The sequence below is a fragment of the Lissotriton helveticus genome, chromosome 5_1 (assembly GCF_964261635.1).
Source record: "Lissotriton helveticus chromosome 5_1, aLisHel1.1, whole genome shotgun sequence".
Taxonomy (NCBI): domain Eukaryota; kingdom Metazoa; phylum Chordata; class Amphibia; order Caudata; family Salamandridae; genus Lissotriton; species Lissotriton helveticus.
Genome location: NC_136065.1, coordinates 2,112,385,149 through 2,112,408,782, shown reverse-complemented (window position 1 = coordinate 2,112,408,782; position 23,634 = coordinate 2,112,385,149). Strand labels below are relative to the sequence as shown.

At 50.6% G+C, this 23,634-nt stretch overlaps 1 protein-coding gene across 2 annotated transcripts in view; it reads right to left on the bottom strand.

Annotated features, from left to right (window-relative positions):
* Nucleotides 1-23,634, bottom strand: part of AK8 (adenylate kinase 8) — an 813,765-nt gene that overhangs the window by 292,376 nt on the left and 497,755 nt on the right. For both annotated transcript variants that reach the window (XM_078646171.1, XM_078646172.1), the window contains 2 exons: nt 17,726-17,857; nt 947-1,036 (listed from right to left, as the gene is read on the bottom strand). In XM_078646171.1, the coding sequence (XP_078502297.1) occupies nt 947-1,036; nt 17,726-17,857 (222 nt within the window). The remainder of the gene's footprint in view (nt 1-946; nt 1,037-17,725; nt 17,858-23,634) is intronic.

Sequence of the window (23,634 nt, the reverse complement as noted above, 5' to 3'; positions counted from 1 at the left end):
TTGTACTGTTCTTTATGGATATCGGCAGTTTATTCCACAATTTAACAGTGTGGAAGAAAAAGCTGCTTCCTCCCCGCGCACCCTCCTGAATTTGGATACCTGAAGAAGTTTGCTCATGGCTGAACAAAGTGTCCTGTTTGGATGATTGTAGATCCCTTTGTCTAAAGTAACATTTTCTATACACTGATTAACAAATGAATGATTCACACTCTCTGTATTTGATAAAAGTGCTCTGACATCCTACACTGGTTTGAGAGGCGCTATAAAACAAATTAAATACATGTAAGAGCAGGGCAATGGAGAGATGACGGGCGCTGTTGGACGGTGATAGTGAGAGAATCATTGACGAACCCCAACAAAGATTGTTGAATCCTGCTGCACACTGAGGTCATCATTTACTATGTTTTGAAAGGTAATTCAAGTAAAAACATAATGAAAAATACGTTGTAGAATGCACCATTTTCTCCCAAACATTTTAGGGGGAAGAGCCGCCCCCCCCCCAACACTCCTGGTATTGGTCAGGCTCACTCTCTGCACTCACTATGCACCGTACAGAGCTTGGCCTCACAATTTACCAAGGCCGCTTTGTGTTCCTAGTTGGACCCTGTGTAGGACACGTTTTATAATGGTACAAACGTTGGGAGTCCTGTGCTTTTCAAAACGCAGAGTGTATTTGCCTGTGTAACCAATTCATGTCATGGCGTGTCGATCTAAATTACAAACCTGTCTTAAGACTCCCTCACGTGGTGCTGTTTGTGTGGAAACGCACCTTCTTTTCACTTTTTTGAAGCAACATTTTCGAGTGGTATTTAGACTGATTTGTCGCTGCACTCGCATGCATGCTCGGGTTCTTAACGCACATAGCCTTGGCTGCAGTGCACAGAGATACACTGCCGCACAAGTACGATAAAAAATTAGATGGAACATTGCATACAACGGGTCTTACCTTGCTGTCTCCTCTCGATGTACGGCCTAATCAGCTGCCCGAGTTTGGTCTCATTCGCCACCTCTTGTTTTAGAACTTTCCCGCAGCTGACTGCAAGTGAGTGTAAACAAGACAGCGCAGGTTACATTTTAAAATGGAAGGGGGCGATAAACCTGCATGCAAGCAAAGAAGATTTTAAATAAAATGAACAAGTTAATTACCTTAGGTAACGCTCTTTCTTGTGGATATTCTATCTAACTGCAAATTCCTCCCCTTATAAATATCCCCAGGTGCCTGATTTGATAAGGAAAATTGAAAGCAATGCTTGTCCACACCAACGGTGCTACTGTGTGACTCTGCATCGACGCCATTCTACGGCAGAAGTAACGAACTGAGTTGTATATAAGCTCCATCCGTGTGTGCTGATGTCAGTTTCTTTCATGAACTGTTCCACACCCTCAGACGCAGAGCCTCTCAGCAGATTGAACAAATGAGTGTGCAGAAGAGCTCATACGACAGAACAGGGAGGTGGGAGGGCAGCGAGGAATCTTTGCTTGGTGAAAGTATCCACCAGAAAGAGTGTGAACAAAGGTATGTCATTGGTTTTTCGGATGGATGCTTCTACCCGCAGATTCCTCACCTTGTGAATAGATACCAAAGCAGTACCTGCTATAGTGGTTGGTCTGTCGAATGGCTCAAACTAATAAGTCCAACAGTATTGTGTGGGCAAAATGCCAATCTCCACAAGCCTGACTGTGCTTCTTCTTCGAAGAGCCCGAAGCATGACCCGAAGCAGACTTGGAACCGGACCTCGACCTCTCTCCGAACCTCGACCTCACTCTGGACCTCGATCTCGAAGCCGATCTCGACCTCTACTTCGATCGCGACTTCTGTCTCGACCTCGAACATCTGGACGTCGACCTCGAAGACCTCCCAGCCTCTCTTCCTTTCACCTTTGCAAGTAGAAGCTTAGCCTCACGCTCTCGTAGAGCCTTAGGGTTCATATTAGAGCAGGCAGCTCTTAACATCATGGTCCGATCCAAGACACCACAAACAATCGTCATGCGGATCGGTAATTGACATAATTCGGGCACACGATCCGCACTGCTTGAACCCCGTCTTCCTCGACGACATCCTCGGCGAAGAAGAAACACTCAACAGAGAAACAGTAACACAAAATAGTAATAAGTTACTATCTGAATCACAGAAGATCCCAGAAACCGTTAGCGTTGACGATGCGGAAAAAAGGGAACTGGTGTCATCACGCCGACGTGGGTCTTATAAGGAGTCGGTGACGTCAGACGGAGTCGCGCGCGATGCCGTGCTCCTATGACGTCGTCCACGCCGGCGTGCTACAAAGAATTTTCCGAACTTTGCTAGCGCAAGGTGGATATTCACAAGGTGAGGAATCCACCAGGCAGATGTATCTATCAGAATGTCGTGGCAGAGAGCTTTATGAAGGTGTGGACTGATGACACAAACCACAGAGGTAGGGACTGGGAGGGAAAAAAAGAAAAAGAGGTCCAGTAACCATGCTCCCTAGAACACTTGAGTACAACACTCAAGGGTAGCTGTTCCTAAAGGGGATTTCGGCCCAATAGGCAGCAGACAGAGTGAGGATGAGGGTTGGGGGGGAGGGAGCTAGAAGTTTTGTTAGTCTCAGGATGGATGTACAGGTTGGGGGAAATTTCCTTATTTGGAAAAGTTGCCCTCACACACCCGTGAAGGTGTCATGCTTCATTATTAGGAGTACTAGCTTCTCGTGTGGTCGGTGCTGTATACCCCACGGGCCCGCGAGAGGGCTCTTTGGCGAAGATCTTTTTGAAAAAAACTCTGTTGTGGTGAGTGCGGGTGTGTGGAGCTAGTGGGATAGTGAGTTAAAAATACCCCAGTGGTGTCCAATAAAAAGGGTTTTATTCCTCTGTCCACTGTGTAGAATAAAAACAGAAACCAAACTGCTGCTTTCCACTAATGAGTAAATATAGTTTGGTTCAAATAGTACGTGCAGTGAGTGAGGTCGACATGTTTCACGCCCTATTGGTCCATAAAGGATCCTCTGTGTTTCATCAGGACCCGGTATAATGTAAAAAAATGTTTTAAATTAGAAAAAATGTGCTTAAAGAAACAGGGGAAGTCTCCCTGAGTCTTAATCTTAGAAAGACTGATTGTCATGATGCCGGAAAAAATACTAGTAGGTTTGTCTTCAGTCACCCAAGAAAAATAATCCAACCTGAAAGAGACAAAAGAAAAAATAGTGTGAGTATGTATCAGCCATATGGAATGTATAGTGGCTAAAAAAGAGGTACCACGTGAAGAATGAATCCGTGCTACATGTGTGAAGGGTGAGATCGTATCAGAACGTGTGTCATTCATCTAGAAAAGTTACTAGAGTGAGAGATGAATGATCGGATGCCCAAAGACATAAATATCTTTAGCAAGATCAAGCATGCTCATCCCATCGTATTTATATCCAAGATGTATGAGAAAACATGTAGAAATGGTATCTTGCTTATCCTCTTGAAATGCTGGGGAGGACCTCTATGGTTATGGCAGGTTGTGGCAGGCTATCGGCAACCTGTCAGGTGAGGTAACATGAAAGGGTTCAGGACCATCAAAGGTGAGACGGGCCGGTGGGAACCCAATGATGAAGCATGTCACCAACTAGGTTGGTGAGTGAGGGTTCTTTTAATCAGAGTGATTCCTCTTGCTAGCTCTTTCCTTACCGGATGCACTCTTTTGTTGTTGGATTTACATTGTTTAGGGGGACCAAGAGTGGCTCCAGTTGCTTTCCCTCCCTCTCTTGTTGTTTAATTGTGGAAGTGATCAATGCCATCACTTTTGTGTACACCTGACAGGCACTGGGGAGGCTGAAAGGGAGCACAGCAAAGTGGAAGTGCTTGAGGTCCACCTTCAACCGCATTTAGTATCTGTGGGCCGGCAGGATGCGGATGTGAAAATAAGTGTCCTCTAAGTCCCAAACCACAATCCAGTCTCCAAGATTCAGGGCAGACAGAACCTGGCACATGGTGAGAATCTTGAATTTTCCTTTGCACAGTAAATGCATTTAAAGTGTAAAGATCCAGGAAAGGGCAGCGGTCTCCATCCTTCTTTGGCACACGGAAGTAGCAGGATAACACCCAGTCTCCACTTCTGAGGCTGGTACCCTCTCTATGGTTCCTTTGGCCAAAAGAGCGAGCACTTCCTAGCATAAGACATATAGCTGGTCCTCTGACAGGTGTTCCACTGTAGGTGGAAGATGTGGTAGGTTGAAAAGTAACAGCAGGGTGGAACCTAACTGGATAATCTGCAAGACGCATTTTTCTGATGTAACGTTTTGTCACTCCGGTTGGAAGTGGCTGAGCCTGCCTCCCACTGGATGGCTGTGGCCGCTAAAGGCATACTAAAGACGCTTTGTGTTGTGGTCATTGCCGGAGGGTTGTAAATTGGGATAAACCTAGTGGCCGAACAGTTGTCAGACAGACCCATAGCCCATTGTCGAAACGGCTGGGAAGCCTGTGGTGTGGGCAGTGGGGGCTGGCAAAGTTGATACGCCATACCCCTGTAAAATTTACTAAAAAGACAAAATTGTTGTGGAGATTGCCAGATTGGTGCTGAAACGCTCTTAGACGGTGCCGTGGCTCGGCTTTCTTTAAAACGTTCCAGGTACAAATCCACCTTTTCACCAAACAGGTGGGAGCTGTAGAAAAGCATGACCATTAAGGATGCCTAGTTGGCCCCGGAGAAGCCCGTGGACCTTATCCATGTGTGGCACCGAAGCACCACACTAATTCCCACAGTCCTGGGTAAATAATCTGTATTATCTCGGCCTGAGCGGATGACTAATGTGACGCATCTAATCATCTTGAATGGTTTGGGCTAGTGAAAGTCTGGTGTCTTTGGGATCGCAGGTAAGATCTCACCCACCCTGTCCCAAAGTGCATTGGTATAACACCTCTTAACTCTCCTCAGAGCAAGGGGGGCCAAGGAGAACATATGCTTGGTAACCGCTTCCGTTCATTTCGACTCCCTGTCAGGGAGGAGTGGTTTACTTTACTGGTGGACGCCTGGACCACAAGCTCTCTGGTGTTGGATGTTGGGTCAAAGACTCCGGGTCACCTGGAGCAGGTCTGTGGTGACTGGCAATGTGTGGGTTGACTGGGGGGCCCAGAGCGTGGCTTAGCCCGAATGTTCCAACGGTGTGTCAGTAAGGGCTTTAGTAAAGGGCAATAGATGCCCGTCGGTGCCAGGCCAGGCAGTAGGGCATATGTAAAACCTTTTTTTTAACCTACATAGTTGGGAGGTGAGGATTAAGGACCTCAGCAGCCCTTCTATGTACTGTGGCGAAGTAAGAACTCTACTCTTGCTGGTCCGGGTGGGGGGAGTAGCCAATCCAGTGGAGGGTGAGGCGTCCACTCCACTGACCTCCTGTAATTCCATGTACCAGACGTTTGCCTCAGGGCAAGTTCTTCCCTGTCCCTCCATTTTTCTCTCCAAATGGCTGGCTCTGATCAGAGTCAAAAAGCTGGTGCAATGTATATGCAGAGCTGCATGGTAGTGGGATGGTAGAGAGCCCGATGGGCTCAGGATTGGCTGTGGATTGACTGCGGATGCAGTCAAGCCAAAGCTGGTTTGAAGTCGGACAGAACAAAGGGTTGGTGGTCCTCCTCTGGTGCTGGTGGTGTGGGTGCTGGACAGAACAAAGGGTTGGTGGTCCTCCTCTGGTGCTGGTGGTGTCGGTGCTGGATAGAACAATGGGTTGGTGGTCCTCCTCTGGTGCTGGTGGTGTCGGTGCTGGATAGAACAATGGGTTGATGGTCCTCCTCTGGTGCTGGTGGTGTGGGTGCTGGATAGAACAATGGGTTGGTGGTCCTCCTCTGGTGCTGGTGGTGTGGGTGCTGGATAGAACAATGGGTTGGTGGTCCTCCTCTGGTGCTGGTGGTGTGGGTGCTGGATAGAACAATGGGTTGGTGGTCCTCCTCTGGTGCTGGTGGTGTCGGTGCTGGATAGAACAATGGGTTGGTGGTCCTCCTCTGGTGCTGGTGGTGTCGGTGCTGGATAGAACAATGGGTTGGTGGTCCTCCTCTGGTGCTGGTGGTCCTCCTCTGGTGCTGGTGGTGTCGGTGCTGGATAGAACAATGGGTTGGTGGTCCTCCTCTGGTGCTGGTGGTGTCGGTGCTGGATAGAATAATGGGTTGGTGGTCCTCCTCTGGTGCTGCTGGTGTCGGTGCTGGATAGAACAATGGGTTGGTGGTCCTCCTCTGGTGCTGGTGGTGTCGGTGCTGGATAGAACAATGGGTTGGTGGTCCTCCTCTGGTGCTGGTGGTGTCGGTGCTGGATAGAACAATGGGTTGGTGATCCTCCTCTGGTGCTGGTGGTGTCGGTGCTGGATAGAACAATGGGTTGGTGGTCCTCCTCTGGTGCTGGTGGTGTCGGTGCTGGATAGAACAATGGGTTGGTGGTCCGCCTCTGGTGCTGGTGGTGTCGGTGCTGGATAGAACAATGGGTTGGTGGTCCTCCTCTGGTGCTGGTGGTGTCGGTGCTGGATAGAACAATGGGTTGGTGGTCCTCCTCTGGTGCTGGTGGTGTCGTTGCTGGATAGAACAATGGGTTGGTGGTCCTCCTCTGGTGCTGGTGGTGTTGGTGCTGGATAGAACAATGGGTTGGTGGTCCTCCTCCGGTGCTGGTGGTGTCGGTGCTGGATAGAACAATGGGTTGGTGGTCCTCCTCTGGTGCTGGTGGTGTCGGTGCTGGATAGAACAATGGGTTGGTGGTCCTCCTCTGGTGCTGGTGGTGTCGGTGCTGGATAGAACAATGGGTTGGTGGTCCTCCTCTGGTGCTGGTGGTGTCGGTGCTGGATAGAACAATGGGTTGGTGGTCCTCCTCTGGTGCTGGTGGTGTCGGTGCTGGATAGAACAATGGGTTGGTGGTCCTCCTCTGGTGCTGGTGGTGTCGGTGCTGGATAGAACAATGGGTTGGTGGTCCTCCTCTGGTGTTGGCGGTGTCGGTGCAGGATAGAACAATGGGTTGGTGGTCCTCCTCTGGTGCTGGTGGTGTCGGTGCTGGATAGAACAATGGGTTGGTGGTCCTCCTCTGGTGCTGGTGGTGTCGGTGCTGGATAGAACAATGGGTTGGTGATCCTCCTCTGGTGCTGGTGGTGTCGGTGCTGGATAGAACAATGGGTTGGTGGTCCTCCTCTGGTGCTGGTGGTGTCGGTGCTGGATAGAACAATGGGTTGGTGGTCCTCCTCCGCTGCTGGTGGTGTCGGTGCTGGATAGAACAATGGGTTGGTGGTCCTCCTCCGGTGCTGGCGGTGTCGGTGCTGGATAGAACAATGGGTTGGTGGTCCTCCTCTGGTGCTGGTGGTGTCGGTGCTGGATAGAACAATGGGTTGGTGGTCCTCCTCTGGTGCTGGTGGTGTCGGTGCTGGATAGAACAATGGGTTGGTGGTCCTCCTCTGGTGCTGGTGGTGTCGGTGCTGGATAGAACAATTGGTTGGTGGCCCTCCTCTGGTGCTGGTGGTGTCGGTGATGGATAGAACAATGGGTTGGTGGTCCTCCTCTGGTGCTGGTGGTGTCGGTGCTGGATAGAACAAAGGGTTGGTGGTCCTCCTCTGGTGCTGGTGGTGTCGATGCAGGATAGAACAATGGGTTGGTGGTCCTCCTCTGTTGCTGGTGGTGTCGGTGCTGGATAGAACAATGGGTTGGTGGTCCTCCTCTGGTGCTGGTGGTGTCGGTGCTGGATAGAACAATGGGTTGGTGGTCCTCCTCCGCTGCTGGTGGTGTCGGTGCTGGATAGAACAATGGGTTGGTGGTCCTCCTCTGGTGCTGGTGGTGTCGGTGCTGGATAGAACAATGGGTTGGTGGTCCTCCTCTGGTGCTGGCGGTGTTGGTGCAGGATAGAACAATGGGTTGGTGGTCCTCCTCTGGTGCTGGTGGTGTCGGTGCTGGATAGAACAATGGGATGGTGGTCCTCCTCTGGTGCTGGTGGTGTCGGTGCTGGATAGAACAATGGGTTGGTGGTCCTCCTCTGGTGCTGGTGGTGTCGGTGCTGGATAGAACAATGGGTTGGTGGTCCTCCTCTGGTGCTGGTGGTGTCGGTGCTGGATAGAACAATGGGTTGGTGGTCCTCCTCTGGTGCTGGTGGTGTCGGTGCTGGATAGAACAATGGGTTGGTGGTCCTCCTCTGGTGCTGGCGGTGTCGGTGCTGGATAGAACAATGGGTTGGTGGTCCTCCTCTGGTGCTGGTGGTGTCGGTGCTGGATAGAACAATGGGTTGGTGGTCCTCCTCTGGTGCTGGTGGTGTCGGTGCTGGATAGAACAATGGGTTGGTGGTCCTCCTCTGGTGCTGGTGGTGTCGGTGCTGGATAGAACAATTGGTTGGTGGCCCTCCTCTGGTGCTGGTGGTGTCGGTGCTGGATAGAACAATGGGTCGGTGGTCCTCCTCTGGTGCTGGTGGTGTCGGTGCTGGATAGAACAAAGGGTTGGTGGTCCTCCTCTGGTGCTGGTGGTGTCGGTGCAGGATAGAACAATGGGTTGGTGGTCCTCCTCTGTTGCTGGTGGTGTCGGTGCTGGATAGAACAATGGGTTGGTGGTCCTCCTCTGGTGCTGGTGGTGTCGGTGCTGGATAGAACAATGGGTTGGTGGTCCTCCTCCGCTGCTGGTGGTGTCGGTGCTGGATAGAACAATGGGTTGGTGGTCCTCCTCTGGTGCTGGTGGTGTCGGTGCTGGATAGAACAATGGGTTGGTGGTCCTCCTCTGGTGCTGGTGGTGTCGGTGCTGGATAGAACAATGGGTTGGTGGTCCTCCTCTGGTGCTGGTGGTGTCGGTGCTGGATAGAACAATGGGTTGGTGGTCCTCCTCTGGTGCTGGTGGTGTCGGTGCTGGATAGAACAATGGGTTGGGGGTCCTCCTCCGCTGCTCGGGTCAATTAACGAGGGGCTGGCATAGGTTTTGGCACCAAGCTCGAGGAAGGGGCCGAGTCCCGCTTGGACTTTTTAATGTTTTTTCTTCGACTTACCTGAAGACTTCGACCTTAAGGAAGATCGGCCTTTGGAACAACTGGAGTGAGAAAGGGACCGGAAGCAGGTCCGCACTCTCGATTTAGACTTGCAGCGGGGCCTGCGTGGAGCCTTTCGGTGCTTTGCCGCGTCTTGCTTCATGCGATCCCGGATGGTTCTCCGATTCACCAGGACGCAGGCCTTGGAGCCATGCAACAAACCCAAGCACCAAAGGCATACCTAGGGGGGATAAGTCTCTACAAGGCTTGAATTCTGTAGTCTTAGGGGGTGACATCCCTTGCACCCTGGAAAACTAAGAAAGAAAGAGCGGAACTCCAGATCGAAAGAAGGGAACCGACGTCAGAGCACGTGGCAGGCGGGAAACGGCTTTTACAACGAAGCCGTTTCCACGAAATCTTTAACCACGCATGCAGTACAACGCATGCGTGGTTACAACTAATGCCTTTACCACGCAAGCCTTTACTACGATGTTTGTAGTAAAGGCATATGTGGTAAAAGTAAAAAAACAACTCACCATAAGTCACGTCGGCATCAGAGTCGATTAAGAGAAATCGGTAAAAAAATGCCGTTTTCTTTTAACGACGTATGACGTCACCACGCAAATAGTCGGTGAAAGGTTTATGCGTGCTAAACGAATTCCGTTGTAACGCATGCGTGGTAAAGGCATGCGTTGCAACGGAATTCGTTGTATCATCATATATTCGTGGCAGGCGCCTATATGCAGCTTTGTTCGTCACTTTCGAAACGGCATAGCAGTGGCGCCGAGTCACACGGAGCCACCTGCCGGATGCAGCATTGGGTCTGGGGATATTCACAAGGTGAGGAATCTGCAGTTAGAAGTATCCATCAGAAATCTTGAATTTTTATTGTTGGCCAAAGCAGCACAAAAATCAACAGACAATAGAGCAGGTGCTGTGCTGGACAGGGTACAGGAGAGCAGGTCTCTTCACCAAAGCAAACAAGAGGGTCCCGGGCTCTTCTGGAAATCACAGAGAGGCTTACAAAATGAGAAGTATATGACCGGAATTCCACATTTTGCTAGGTGTATTTTCTAACAACAGTACTCAGGAAAGTACAATTCAACCGTCCAGCCCTTGTGACTCGGACTCTCAAACTTCGACCTGTGGGGTCCAGAAGCTCTGGATGTCAGGAGCATGCCAGACTTGCTGTCCCATCCGGTATACAAAAAAACATACCCTCACGCCGGTGCCACTGAACCTGCTGCACTCTTGAGAGCCGGATACAAAGGAGCGGTCATCGCACCCCGGCAGACACAGATGTCAGTCAGTACCCCCAGGGGCCGGAGCGCAGTGGACCCCTCCAGTCATTCATCCATCATTCCCGACGTGAATCTACAGCTCTGGATACCTGAAGCCCGGGTTATGAACCTCAATGCACTTTGTTGCTTGCACCAGGACACTACTGTCTCGCTCGCTTGTGTCCTTTTCCAACCCTGCCGCTTTTAGTAGGGCCGATTGCCCGTACCATGCCCACTCTGCAGGGGATCCATGCCCACTCTGCAGGGGGTCCTTGCCCACTCTGCAGGGGATCCATGCCCACTCTGCAGGGGGTCCATGCCCACTCTGCAGGGGATCCATGCCCACTCTGCAGGGGGTCCTTGCCCACTTTTCAGGGGAACCATGCAGAGCATGTAGCGCTCCAAAGCAAAATGCGGAAAGCCAGGAGCTGTAAACAGAAACAAGTGACAGTGCCAGAGATGCAGGAGACGAACGCTCAGATGGCAGAACGGCCATGTGGCACACTTCGATGCCCTGCAGACATGGCACTGGCGTGGATGACATCAGAGGGCGAGAAGCGCAGACGTAAAGTCTGTGGCAAGGGGGTCGTGCGCCAGAGTGGTCTGGACTCCAGACGTGTGCAGGGGTGCACTGGGCAAGCATAGGGGTCAAATCTCTAGTGTCTGGAGGGCACTGGGGCAGTGATCCCCGAAGACAACCGCAGCCCCCACTGGATAGCTCAGGGCCTCTGTATGGGATGGGAATAGTCACGCTTGGGCATAGTTATCCCTGGGTTAACCTCACGACCCCGGACTGAGGTGTAAGCTAAAGAGAGGAATGAGGTAGAGAGGTGTTGTGGTACAAGGTAGAGGGGGGAGGGAGGGGATGGGGAAGGTAGAAAACCTGAAGCTGTCAAAAAATAGAGAGGCAAAGGAAAGAGAGTGAGGTTGAGAGAAGTGAAGTAGATGGAGGAGAGATATAGAGGTGAGATGTTAATACAGCAGTGAGGCACAGAGGTGAGATGTAAACAGAGCAGTGAGGCACAGATAGGTGAGATGTAAACAGAGCAGCGAGGCACAGAGGTGAGATGTAAACAGAGCAGCGAGGCACAGAGAGGTGAGATGTAAACAGAGCAGCGAGGCACAGAGGTGAGATGTAAACAGAGCAGCGAGGCACAGAGAGGTGAGATGTAAACAGAGCAGCGAGGCACAGAGGTGAGATGTAAACAGAGCAGCGAGGCACAGAGGTGAGATGTTAATACAGCAGTGAGGCACAGAGAGGTGAGATGTAAACAGAGCAGCGAGGCACAGAGAGGTGAGATGTAAACAGAGCAGTGAGGCACAGAGAGGTGAGATGTTAACAGTTCCGTGAGGCACAGAGAGGTGAGATGTAAACAGAGCAGTGAGGCACAGAGAGGTGAGATGTAAACAGAGCAGCGAGGCACAGAGGTGAGATGTTAATACAGCAGTGAGGCACAGAGAGGTGAGATGTAAACAGAGCAGCGAGGCACAGAGGTGAGATGTAAACAGAGCAGCGAGGCACAGAGAGGTGAGATGTAAACAGAGCAGCGAGGCACAGAGGTGAGATGTAAACAGAGCAGCGAGGCACAGTGGTGAGATGTAAACAGAGCAGTGAGGCACAGAGAGGTGAGATGTAAACAGAGCAGCGAGGCACAGAGGTGAGATGTAAACAGAGCAGCGAGGCACAGAGAGGTGAGATGTAAACAGAGCAGCGAGGCACAGAGAGGTGAGATGTAAACAGAGCAGCGACGCACAGAGGTGAGATGTAAACAGAGCAGCGAGGCACAGAGAGGTGAGATGTAAACAGAGCAGCGAGGCACAGAGGTGAGATGTAAACAGAGCAGCGAGGCACAGTGGTGAGATGTAAACAGAGCAGTGAGGCACAGAGAGGTGAGATTTAAACAGAGCAGCGAGGCACAGAGGTGAGATGTAAACAGAGCAGCGAGGCACAGAGGTGAGATGTAAACAGAGCAGCGAGGCAGAGAGGTGAGATGTAAACAGAGCAGTGAGGCACAGAGGTGAGATGTTAACAGATGACTGAGGCACAGAGAGGTGAGAGGTAAACAGAGCAGCGAGGCACAGAGAGGTGAGATGTAAACAGAGCAGCGAGGCACAGTGGTGAGATGTAAACAGAGCAGTGAGGCACATAGGCCAGATGTAAACAGAGCAGTGAGGCACAGAGGTCAGATGTAAACAGAGCAGTGAGGCACAGAGAGGTGAGATGTAAACAGAGCAGCGAGGCACAGATAGGTGAGATGTAAACAGAGCAGCGAGGCACAGAGAGGTGAGATGTAAACAGAGCAGCGAGGCACAGATAGGTGAGATGTAAACAGAGCAGCGAGGCACAGAGGTGAGATGTTAATACAGCAGTGAGGCACAGAGAGGTGAGATGTAAACAGAGCAGCGAGGCACAGAGGTGAGATGTAAACAGAGCAGCGAGGCACAGAGAGGTGAGATGTAAACAGAGCAGCGACGCACAGAGGTGAGATGTAAACAGAGCAGCGGGGCATAGAGGTGAGATGTAAACAGAGCAGCGAGGCACAGAGAGGTGAGATGTAAACAGAGCAGCGAGGCACAGAGGTGAGATGTAAACAGAGCAGCGAGGCACAGAGGTGAGATGTTAATACAGCAGTGAGGCACAGAGAGGTGAGATGTAAACAGAGCAGCGAGGCACATAGAGGTGAGATGTTAACAGTTCCGTGAGGCACAGAGAGGTGAGATGTAAACAGAGCAGCGAGGCACAGAGGTGAGATGTAAACAGAGCAGCGAGGCACAGAGAGGTGAGATGTAAACAGAGCAGCGACGCACAGAGGTGAGATGTAAACAGAGCAGCGGGGCATAGAGGTGAGATGTAAACAGAGCAGCGAGGCACAGAGAGGTGAGATGTAAACAGAGCAGCGAGGCACAGAGGTGAGATGTAAACAGAGCAGCGAGGCACAGAGGTGAGATGTTAATACAGCAGTGAGGCACAGAGAGGTGAGATGTAAACAGAGCAGCGAGGCACTGAGAGGTGAGATGTAAACAGAGCAGTGAGGCACATAGAGGTGAGATGTTAACAGTTCCGTGAGGCACAGAGAGGTGAGATGTAAACAGAGCAGTGAGGCACAGAGAGGTGAGATGTAAACAGAGCAGTGAGGCACAGAGGTGAGATGTTAATACAGCAGTGAGGCACAGAGAGGTGAGATGTAAACAGAGCAGCGAGGCACAGAGGTGAGATGTAAACAGAGCAGCGAGGCACAGAGAGGTGAGATGTAAACAGAGCAGCGAGGCACAGAGAGGTGAGATGTAAACAGAGCAGCGGGGCATAGAGGTGAGATGTAAACAGAGCAGCGAGGCACAGAGGTGAGATGTAAACAGAGCAGCGAGGCACAGAGAGGTGAGATGTAAACAGAGCAGCGAGGCACAGAGAGGTGAGATGTAAACAGAGCAGCGGGGCATAGAGGTGAGATGTAAACAGAGCAGCGAGGCACAGACAGAGAGGTGAGATGTAAACAGAGCAGCGAGGCACAGAGGTGAGATGTAAACAGAGCAGCGAGGCACAGAGGTGAGATGTAAACAGAGCAGCGACGCACAGAGGTGAGATGTAAACAGAGCAGCGGGGCATAGAGGTGAGATGTAAACAGAGCAGCGAGGCACAGAGAGGTGAGATGTAAACAGAGCAGCGAGGCACAGAGGAGAGATGTAAACAGAGCAGCGAGGCACAGAGGTGAGATGTTAATACAGCAGTGAGGCACAGAGAGGTGAGATGTAAACAGAGCAGCGGGGCATAGAGGTGAGATGTAAACAGAGCAGCGAGGCACAGAGAGGTGAGATGTAAACAGAGCAGCGAGGCACAGAGGTGAGATGTAAACAGAGCAGCGAGGCACAGAGGTGAGATGTTAATACAGCAGTGAGGCACAGAGAGGTGAGATGTAAACAGAGCAGCGAGGCACAGAGAGGTGAGATGTAAACAGAGCAGTGAGGCACAGAGAGGTGAGATGTTAACAGTTCCGTGAGGCACAGAGAGGTGAGATGTAAACAGAGCAGTGAGGCACAGAGAGGTGAGATGTAAACAGAGCAGCGACGCACAGAGGTGAGATGTAAACAGAGCAGCGGGGCATAGAGGTGAGATGTAAACAGAGCAGCGAGGCACAGAGAGGTGAGATGTAAACAGAGCAGCGAGGCACAGAGGTGAGATGTAAACAGAGCAGCGAGGCACAGAGGTGAGATGTTAATACAGCAGTGAGGCACAGAGAGGTGAGATGTAAACAGAGCAGCGAGGCACAGAGAGGTGAGATGTAAACAGAGCAGTGAGGCACAGAGAGGTGAGATGTTAACAGTTCCGTGAGGCACAGAGAGGTGAGATGTAAACAGAGCAGTGAGGCACAGAGAGGTGAGATGTAAACAGAGCAGCGAGGCACAGAGGTGAGATGTTAATACAGCAGTGAGGCACAGAGAGGTGAGATGTAAACAGAGCAGCGAGGCACAGAGGTGAGATGTAAACAGAGCAGCGAGGCACAGAGAGGTGAGATGTAAACAGAGCAGCGAGGCACAGAGAGGTGAGATGTAAACAGAGCAGCGGGGCATAGAGGTGAGATGTAAACAGAGCAGCGAGGCACAGAGAGGTGAGATGTAAACAGAGCAGCGGGGCATAGAGGTGAGATGTAAACAGAGCAGCGAGGCACAGACAGAGAGGTGAGATGTAAACAGAGCAGCGAGGCAGAGAGGTGAGATGTAAATAGAGGACTGAGGCACAGAGAGGTGAGATGTTAACAGTTCAGTGAGGCACAGAGAGGTGAGATGTTAACAGTTCAGTGAGGCACAGAGAGGTGAGATGTTAACAGTTCAGTGAGGCACAGAGAGGTGGGATGTTAACAGTTCAGTGAGGCACAGAGAGGTGAGATGTAAACAGAGCAGCGGGGCACAGAGGTGAGATGTTAACAGAGCAGTGAGGCACATAGAGGTGAGATGTTATTAGAGCAGTGACGAACAGAGAGGTGAGATGTTAACAGAGCAGTGAGGCACAGAGAGGTGAGATGTAAACAGAGCAGTGAGGCACAGAGAGGTGAGATGTTAATACAGCAGTGAGACACAGAGAGGTGAGATGTTATTAGAGTAGTGAGGCACAGAGAGGCGAGACGTAAACAGAGCAGTGAGGCACAGAGAGGTGAGAGGTTAACAGAGCAGTGAGGCACAGAGAGGTGAGATGTTATTAGAGCACTGAGGCACAGCGGTGAGATGTTAACAGAGCAGCGAGGCACAGGGGTGAGATGTTAACAGAGCAGTGAGGCACAGAGAGGTGAGATGTTATTAGAGCAGTGAGGCACACAGAGCGGAGTGAGGCAGACAGAGCAGAGATAAGCAAGGCTCCTCATTTCATCTCTTACAAAGTAAGAACAACCAGTGTAAGTGAAGGTAGAAAGGTAAGAGATTTAACGGACGGCAGAGGTATGGTTGTAAGAAAGAGATGTATTTGAAAGAACAGTAGAGACAGATGTGAGGTAGTGAGAGAGGGGTAGATTCACAGGGAAGCAGAGAGGCAAGACAGATGTGAGGTAGAAGAGATGAGCTGAAAGAAGGCGAGAGACAGGAGACAAGACAGATGAAGCAAAGAATGACAGAAGATGGAAGAGGAGTGACACTGAGGTAGTTAGAATCAGGTGAAGAGAAGTGAAGAAGAGAGGGGATGTTCATTCAGTGAGTAGTGAGACAGAGAGCTAGAGATAAAGTACAGAAATGTGGGATAAAACTTGTGAAGTGGTAGAGAGAGAGAGTCAACGTAGGCAGGTAAGTTATAGAGAGGAAGACTGAGAAGCAGAAAGGTAAAGGGATGAGGCAATGGAGGTAGAAGGTAGAGCAAAGATGGGTGAGGTAGAGTAAGAGGTCGAAAGATAAAATCTTGTGCTGTAAGGCGAGAGATTCAGAGGTGGAGATAGGCAGAAAGTGGGCGAAAGATAAGCAGAGAGACAGGGAGAGGAGAGCGTGAGAGGGGGGGCCTGAGAGCGAAAGGAAGATCCGAGAAAGAGAGCGAGAGGTAGAGCTGAACAAGAGGGAGAGAGAGAGAGAGAGAGAGAGAGAGATATGAGATGAGAGAGAGAGAGAGAGAGAGAGCGAGAGAGAGAGAGAGAGAAAGAGAGAGAGAGAGAGAGATATGAGATGAGAGAGAGAGGGCTGGAAAAGGTGAGGGAGGTGATATGTAGAAGTGAGATAGAGCTGAGGGAGAGAGGAGAGGAGAGAGGGAGAGAGAGAGAGGGAGAGAGAGAGACAGAGAGAGAGAAGAGAGAGAGAGAGAGAGAGGAGAGAGAGAGAGGGGAGAGAGAGAGAGAGAGAGAGAGAGAGAGAGAGAGAGAGAGAGAAAGAGAGAGAGAGATATGAGATATGAGAGAGAGAGAGAGAGAGAGAGAGAGATATGAGATGAGAGAGAGAGGGCTGGAAAAGGTGAGGGAGGTGATATGGAGAAGTGAGATAGAGCTGAGGGAGAGAGGAGAGGAGAGAGGGAGAGAGAGAGAGGGAGAGAGAGAGACAGAGAGAGAGAAGAGAGAGAGAGAGAGAGAGGAGAGAGAGAGAGGAGAGAGAGAGAGAAGAAAGAGAGAGAGAAAGAGAGAGAGAGAGAGAGAGGAGAGAGAGAGAGAGGAGAGAGAGAGAGAGAGAAAGAGAGAGAGAAAGAGAGAGAGAGAGAGAGAGGAGAGAGAGAGAGAGAGAGAGAGAGAGAGAGAGAGAGAGAGAGAGAGAGAGAGAGGAGAGAGAGAGAGAGGAGAGAGAGAGAGAGAGAAAGAGAGAGAGAAAGAGAGAGAGAGAGAGAGAGGAGAGAGAGAGAGGAGAGAGAGAGAGAGGAGAGAGAGAGAGAGAGAAAGAGAGAGAGAAAGAGAGAGAGAGAGAGAGATATGAGATGAGAGAGAGAGGGCTGGAAGAGGTGAGGGAGGTGATATGGAGAAGTGAGATAGAGCTGAGGGAGAGAGGAGAGGAGAGGAGAGCGTTAGATGAGATGGAGAGAGAGAGAGACGGACGGAGAGAGAGAGAGACGGACAGAGAGAGGGAGAGGTCATTGGGGCTCCTTGGCAGGTGGGAGTCCTAGGAAATCTTTGCCCAGGACTTAAAACATGTCTGGAGATCTGCATTTTCCTTCTGAGCCTCGTCCTCTCCCTGGCACCATGGCTTGCCTGCGCCGCGGGCATTTCCAAGGCTGCATTGAATACTTCGGGCAAGGGCCTTGAGCTGGGACTCCAGCTCCCAGTGGCATTGCTTTTTACAGCGGGGACATCTGATTTACCCCTTACCCCTCCTTCCCCGCTCCCCCTCCCCCTCAGTGCACACAGCCCCGGCTGGCCCCGCCCTGCACCTCGGCTACGGCTCCACAAAATGGCGCCCGAGTCAAAGGGCGGGAAAAGCAATCATGGGAGGAAACGGCGGGGCCTGCGCTTGACGAGGCCGCGGCCTCCTCTGGGGGAGTTTTACTGAACGCTGGCGGGGCGGCGAGGTGTGAGCAGGCTGGCAGGAGCACCGGATCGATATTACAGATGACAGCATGCGCACAGCGAGGACTTACTGTTGACGATGTTGTATTTCTGCGCCAGGAGCGCGGCCTGCAGGCTCGTGCCGCTGCCCGGGGGCCCGTAGAGCAGGATCCGCGGAGTGTGCGGGGCCACAGATCGATGGCGGCTCTGGACGAAGGTCAGCACTGCAAGGAAAAGAGGGCTCGCGGTCAGGGCTGGGGAGACAGACAAGGCAAAGCCCCAGGCCACCCCCTCCATGCCCCCCTCCAACCCCCCCACGCCTCAACAAGCTCTTACACTAGCATCGATGAATACATGCATGCATCAATCTTAAGCGTGCGAGGAGATGGCGTGTTCAAGGAGGTTCAGTCCAGTGCTATCGCCCCCATCACTGTGAAGAGGCCTGGTGTCTGGGCGCGCCTCCTGCCTGCATGGTCATCACCGCAGTGCTTCAAAGCGCTACCACCTACCGAGGACCATACAATTCCTGGATTCGCTCACCCTTCCTTGCTTCTACGATCCTTTCTATCCTGGAGCTCCCGGGCACACACCTGTCTCCAACACACCTACCTCACTGGGGAGTACCCAGAGTGCTCCAAGCCCACCGTGGTGCTCACACCGGCTCCTACAGGGTCTTCGTCTCCCATGCTCCCCTCTCTCAACAATCCTGGAACTTGCAGTCCTCAACACGCTCCCGCAGGTAGCACTACTGCAGTACGATTTCAATCAGAATATGCCTCAGGGGGTTTAAATCACCACCAAGCCCACTTGCTTACATGGGGTTCCTGCCAATGAAATACCCTCAAGGTTGATACAATGGCTGAGCCCCCCCTCCCTCCCCACCACCACCCTTTGATCTACAGTGTCGCAGAACACCAGCCTACTTGGGGTCCCTGCCAATGAAATACCCTCAAGGTTGATACAATGGCTGTGCCCCCCCTCCCTCCCCACCACTACCCTTTGATCTACAGTGTCGCAGAACACCAGCCTACTCGGGGTCCCTGCCCATGAAATACTCTCCTGACAGTAACAACGGCTGTCCCCCCCACCACCTTTCGATCTACAGAGTCGCAGAACGCCAGCCAATGGGCGCCCACTTCTTGCAACAACAGGTGAGCTTCATTTAGTCAGCACAGCCCAAGTTACGTTGTACAACGTTTTCGTTTACTTTTGTACCTCTTTCACTTCACAGCCCTACAGAAGAGTGCAGTATGTACATCATTACTGGGTACAGCTCTCAATGGAAGGCACTCAAGACCCAACCCTGTGCCAGTCTGGGAGAAAGCTGGCAACAAGCTATGCCCACCAGAGAAGGAACTCTCCGAACCCAGCTCTCCTCCCTTAACAGCATCCTTGCCTTTGACCCTGTCTTGATCTGTTTACATTCTACAAACATCACATACATACAAACAAGATAGGGGACCTCCAGGAGGGACGCACCGTGTTTGGGATTCTTCTAAACTCTGAATGGCATCTTGATAAACCCGCTGCTTTGAGAACAGTGTCTCTGAACTGGACATAAACTTGTGTGGACCGAAAAAAAAACATTGACATAATAAAGAAGGAATCATTACTCCACTCTCTCTGAACTACATTTATGTATTCTAAATGGTTTTTTTCTTGATGCAGTGAATAACCATCCCCCAGTCCATAATTAGGGCTGCTCGCACCATCCAGGCACAACGTGCTCCCCTTTAAGGGTCTGCACACAGCAGTCCACAGATTGTCTTGTATTCGTATTTTACAGAGCCTTCCTTTCCCTTATGATGAGAGGGGACCAGTTCCAAGGTGCACAGTGTCAGGCTCTGGGTCGTACTTACTATGGCTGCACAATAGTGTTGATCCCGTGGCCCTCCCTGAAGAGACGGGAAGATTTCCTGAAGGGGGGGGAGGGGGGCACAGACCAGTAGGGTAGAGTGCGGGACGGATTTAGATCTCGGTGGACGGGTTACTTTGTCACAACAATGGCCGCTATCCCATCCACCGAAATATAAATCCCATTCTATCCCATTCTATCCTCTCGGATTTATATGTCGGCGGATGGGATCTCCGACACCTTTTTGATGGAGTAACCCGACCGCCGAGATCTGAAGCCAGCCCAAGTCCTCTGTGAGTGAAGGCCTACCAAGGCCAGATCCAGTGATGGTCTACCAGGCCCAAGGCCAGGGGGATCCAGTGATGGTCTACCAGGCCCAAGGCCTGGTAAGAAGATGGAATGACATCAATAAGGAAGAGTTGGTCGGTCATCTTCTAAACTCCGTCGAATTAAATATAACTAATGAGAATGTCGAGGTAGGCAGCCAAAAATTACTCGACAACTAGAAAAACGCCATTGATGTTGTGGGTCCAGCTAAAAAGGTGAAATGGGTGGAAAGAGGGAGGGGGGCTCCCTGGTTTGATGAAACCTTAAGATCTAAGAAACAGGCGCTTCGAAAGGTGGAGAGAGCCTGGAGGAGGGATTATAACAACAACGCCCGGTATATATATGTGCAGGAACTTGCACAATATAAAAGGGCTATATTAGCTCGTAAAGCAGAGTTTCTTGAAAATAGAATAGCGTCAGCCCGGGTTCCGCAAAAAGAAATCTTTAAGGTACTCAAGGAATTGAGGAACATTAAAGAGCAGAAACCAGAGTTCTCACAGGTAGACTGTCAGAATTTCCAGGATTTCTTCATAAGAAAAGTTGAAGACATCCAGAGTGAAATATCCCGGACACCAATTTTGGATTGTCCATTACTTATTGCGCCAGAACCCCCTGAGGTACATCAGCGTATAAATACATTTCCATTGATCACTAGGGAAATGTTGGCTAGTCTAGTAGAGAGAGTAAATTCTGGCTCGCAGGCAGATCCCTGCCCACCTAATGTTTTCAAACTAGCGATGTCAGGTCTGGAAGAGGATGTACTTACCCTCTTCAATAGATCTTTAGAGATGGGTCAGGTTCCCACTTCGTTCAAAGAAGCTAGACTGATACCGCTCCTTAAGAAACCGGGTGCTGACGTTAAAAATCAAAAAAACTATAGGCCCATCTCTCAATTACCTTTCCTGGCCAAAATGATGGAGCAGCACGTCTTGATACACATTTCAAAACACCTGGAAACCAACGCTCTGCTAGAGCGGAATCAGGCAGGCTTTCGAAAACACCACAGCACGGAGCTGGTGATGATTTCCATTTTGGATGAATTAAGATGTAGAGCTGACAAAAAGATCCCCGGGGCCCTGGTGCTTTTAGATCTCTCAGCCGCGTTTGACACGGTGAATCACAACTTATTGCTGAAACGCCTGAGAGATCTAGGCATCGGGGGGACCGCACTGGGCTGGTTGACTTCATTCCTGCAGGGAAGATCGCAGAGGGTCCAGTTGTCAGATTTGATCTCTACATCAGCGGCAATAACCTGTGGGGTACCGCAGGGATCCGCCCTCTCGACGCTCCTATTTAATATATACTTGCAGCCTCTGATTGCCGCTCTAAACCAGATGGAGTGTCAGATCTACAACTATGCCGACGACACACAGATTATCATACAAATTGAGGATCCATCTGAAGCCCAAGCTAGGTTACACAACATTCTAAAGTTCACGAGTAACTGGATGTCCTCCAACTCCCTAAAGATCAATCCAGAGAAGACCGAAGTGTTGCCCATCACCATCTCGGGCAACCCGTGGAACGATCTTCTCTGGCCTTAGGAGTTGGGTACGGCCCCGATACCAGCGAAGGTGGTAAAAAACTTGGGTATCCACATTGATGGTAATCTATCCATGAAAGATCAAGTGTCGTCGGTGGTAGGCACATGCGTTGGCCTCCTTAGGCAACTCCGGAAAATCTCGCCAATGTTGTCTTTTTCCACTCTAAGGACGGTGGTGTCGGCAATGATTTTAGGGCGTCTGGATTATGGGAATGCCCTTTATGTTGGGCTTACCCAGCAATTACTCTCGAGACTGCAAATTGTGTTGAATGATGCAGCTAGACTGATTTTCGGAAAAGCTAGAGGCACGCATGCCTCTCCTCTTCTATACCAATTACATTGGCTTCCCATCAGGCAGAGGATCTTATTCAAAGGTCTATGCATCGCACACAAGGCGGTCTTTGGTAATGCCCCCAGTTACATCAAAGCTAGACTGGTGCAGTATATCCCTAGAAGAACTTTGCGCTCGTCTGAGGACACTCTTTTGGTAAGCCCTCGTTATCGTCTGACCACCCTTGGTGGACGCGGATTTTCAACTACCCTGCCGGCAGCTTGGAACAAGCTACCACCAGGTGTACGGAAGGAACCAAATTTATTGCCTTTTAGGCGAATGTTAAAAACTGTGCTTTTCCGAGAAGCCTGGGGTTCAATATAATTTGTCTTGCCTGTCCTCCTGCGATGATTAGGTTTCCTAGTACAAGCGCTTAGAGACCAATCGGTGATAATGCGCGATATAAATGTAATAAATAAAAAAAAATTAAAAATAAGGCCAGGGGAATCCAGTGATGGTCTACCAGGCCCAAGGCCAGGGGGATCCAGTGATGGTCTACCAGGCCCAAGGCCAGGGGGATCCAGTGATGGTCTACCAGGCCCAAGGCCAGGGGGATCCAGGGATGGTCTAGCAGGCCCACGATCAGGGGGATCCAGTGATGGCCTATCAGGGGGATCCAGTGATGGCCTACCATGCCCAAGGCCAGGGGGATCCAGTGTGGTCTAGCAGGGCGGGGTCCATGTCAGATTTTCAAGGTATCCACATAAGATACAAGTGCTTATATAGAAACCAGATGGAAATAAGCAACCTAATTATTGAATTAGCGTTTATTTTAAAATTCTATAATTTTCATAATCTGCTTTCATCCTGAGAACCTGACATGGATCAGGAACTCCTGGGCTTCTGTCGGATGACCCCGCCCTCGGGGTAAAGTATGAATCGCAGAGAAAGTCTTGTAGGGGAAGGCCCGTTGGGGTACATGAACAAGGCATTTTTGCTGTTGCAAACGGCCCCATTCACAGAATGCTTTTTGTAATGTACAAACACCAAATTGCGATCCGGTAACTTGTGACAGTATTGCAGCTTGGATTTGCACAAGTAAACATCATTGCTGTTTGGAAGGGGTGTGTTCAGGACGTCCCTTCCAAATAGGGAATCTGAATGGTATGTACTAACGTTTGGAAACAGATGTGCGGTCACAAAACATTTGCACTTTACCACCAATTAATAGTTGTTGGTAACATATTCGCAAATGAGAACAGGGTCTCCTTTGGGAATGTTGGAATATATATATTTTTTTTTTTAAGAGCAGGCAGTGGTCCCCCAGTCCTTTAAGGAAAACAGGCTGCGTTTGAAAAAGAAAAGATTGCTTTACTTAAAAGCAATGACAGGCATGGAAGTCTGCTGACGCCAGCAGGCCACCATCCCTATGATGGCAGCGAATTCTAGTGGGTCACAAATTGTGACCTACCTCATTAACATTTTTGAGGTAGGTCTATTGGCGACCCACTAGGAATTGCTAATTTGGAAATCAGGGCCAGATTTCACCTTAGTACATTAGTAATAGCGAATATCAAATAGCGATTCGCAAAATATTGTTATTTGGTCATCGCTATTAGTAATGCTCGTCCATCTAGCCCTTAGTGTAGACATTTAACACATAAGCAAATAGCGTGTCTCAGCAGAGTGTGCAGCACACATAGAGCTACTCACGGTCAGTCACATGGCCCGGCCCAGAGCGTTTATCTATGCAAAGACCGCACTCTGTGGACACGCATGAACACACCATACTACCCTGCTCTTTCGCTCTTTAAACAGGATACAACTTAAATCATTCCTGTTTGTGAACACCACACCAAGGTAAACAAGGAGACACAAACACACACCAAGGGAAAACACAACACAACAGTAGGTTATTATCTATGAGTGGAGGCTGTCTCACTTTATTTACTGTGGCGTCCTGTACATCAATGTAAGTTTCCCCCACTCCAGACAGCTTATCTGG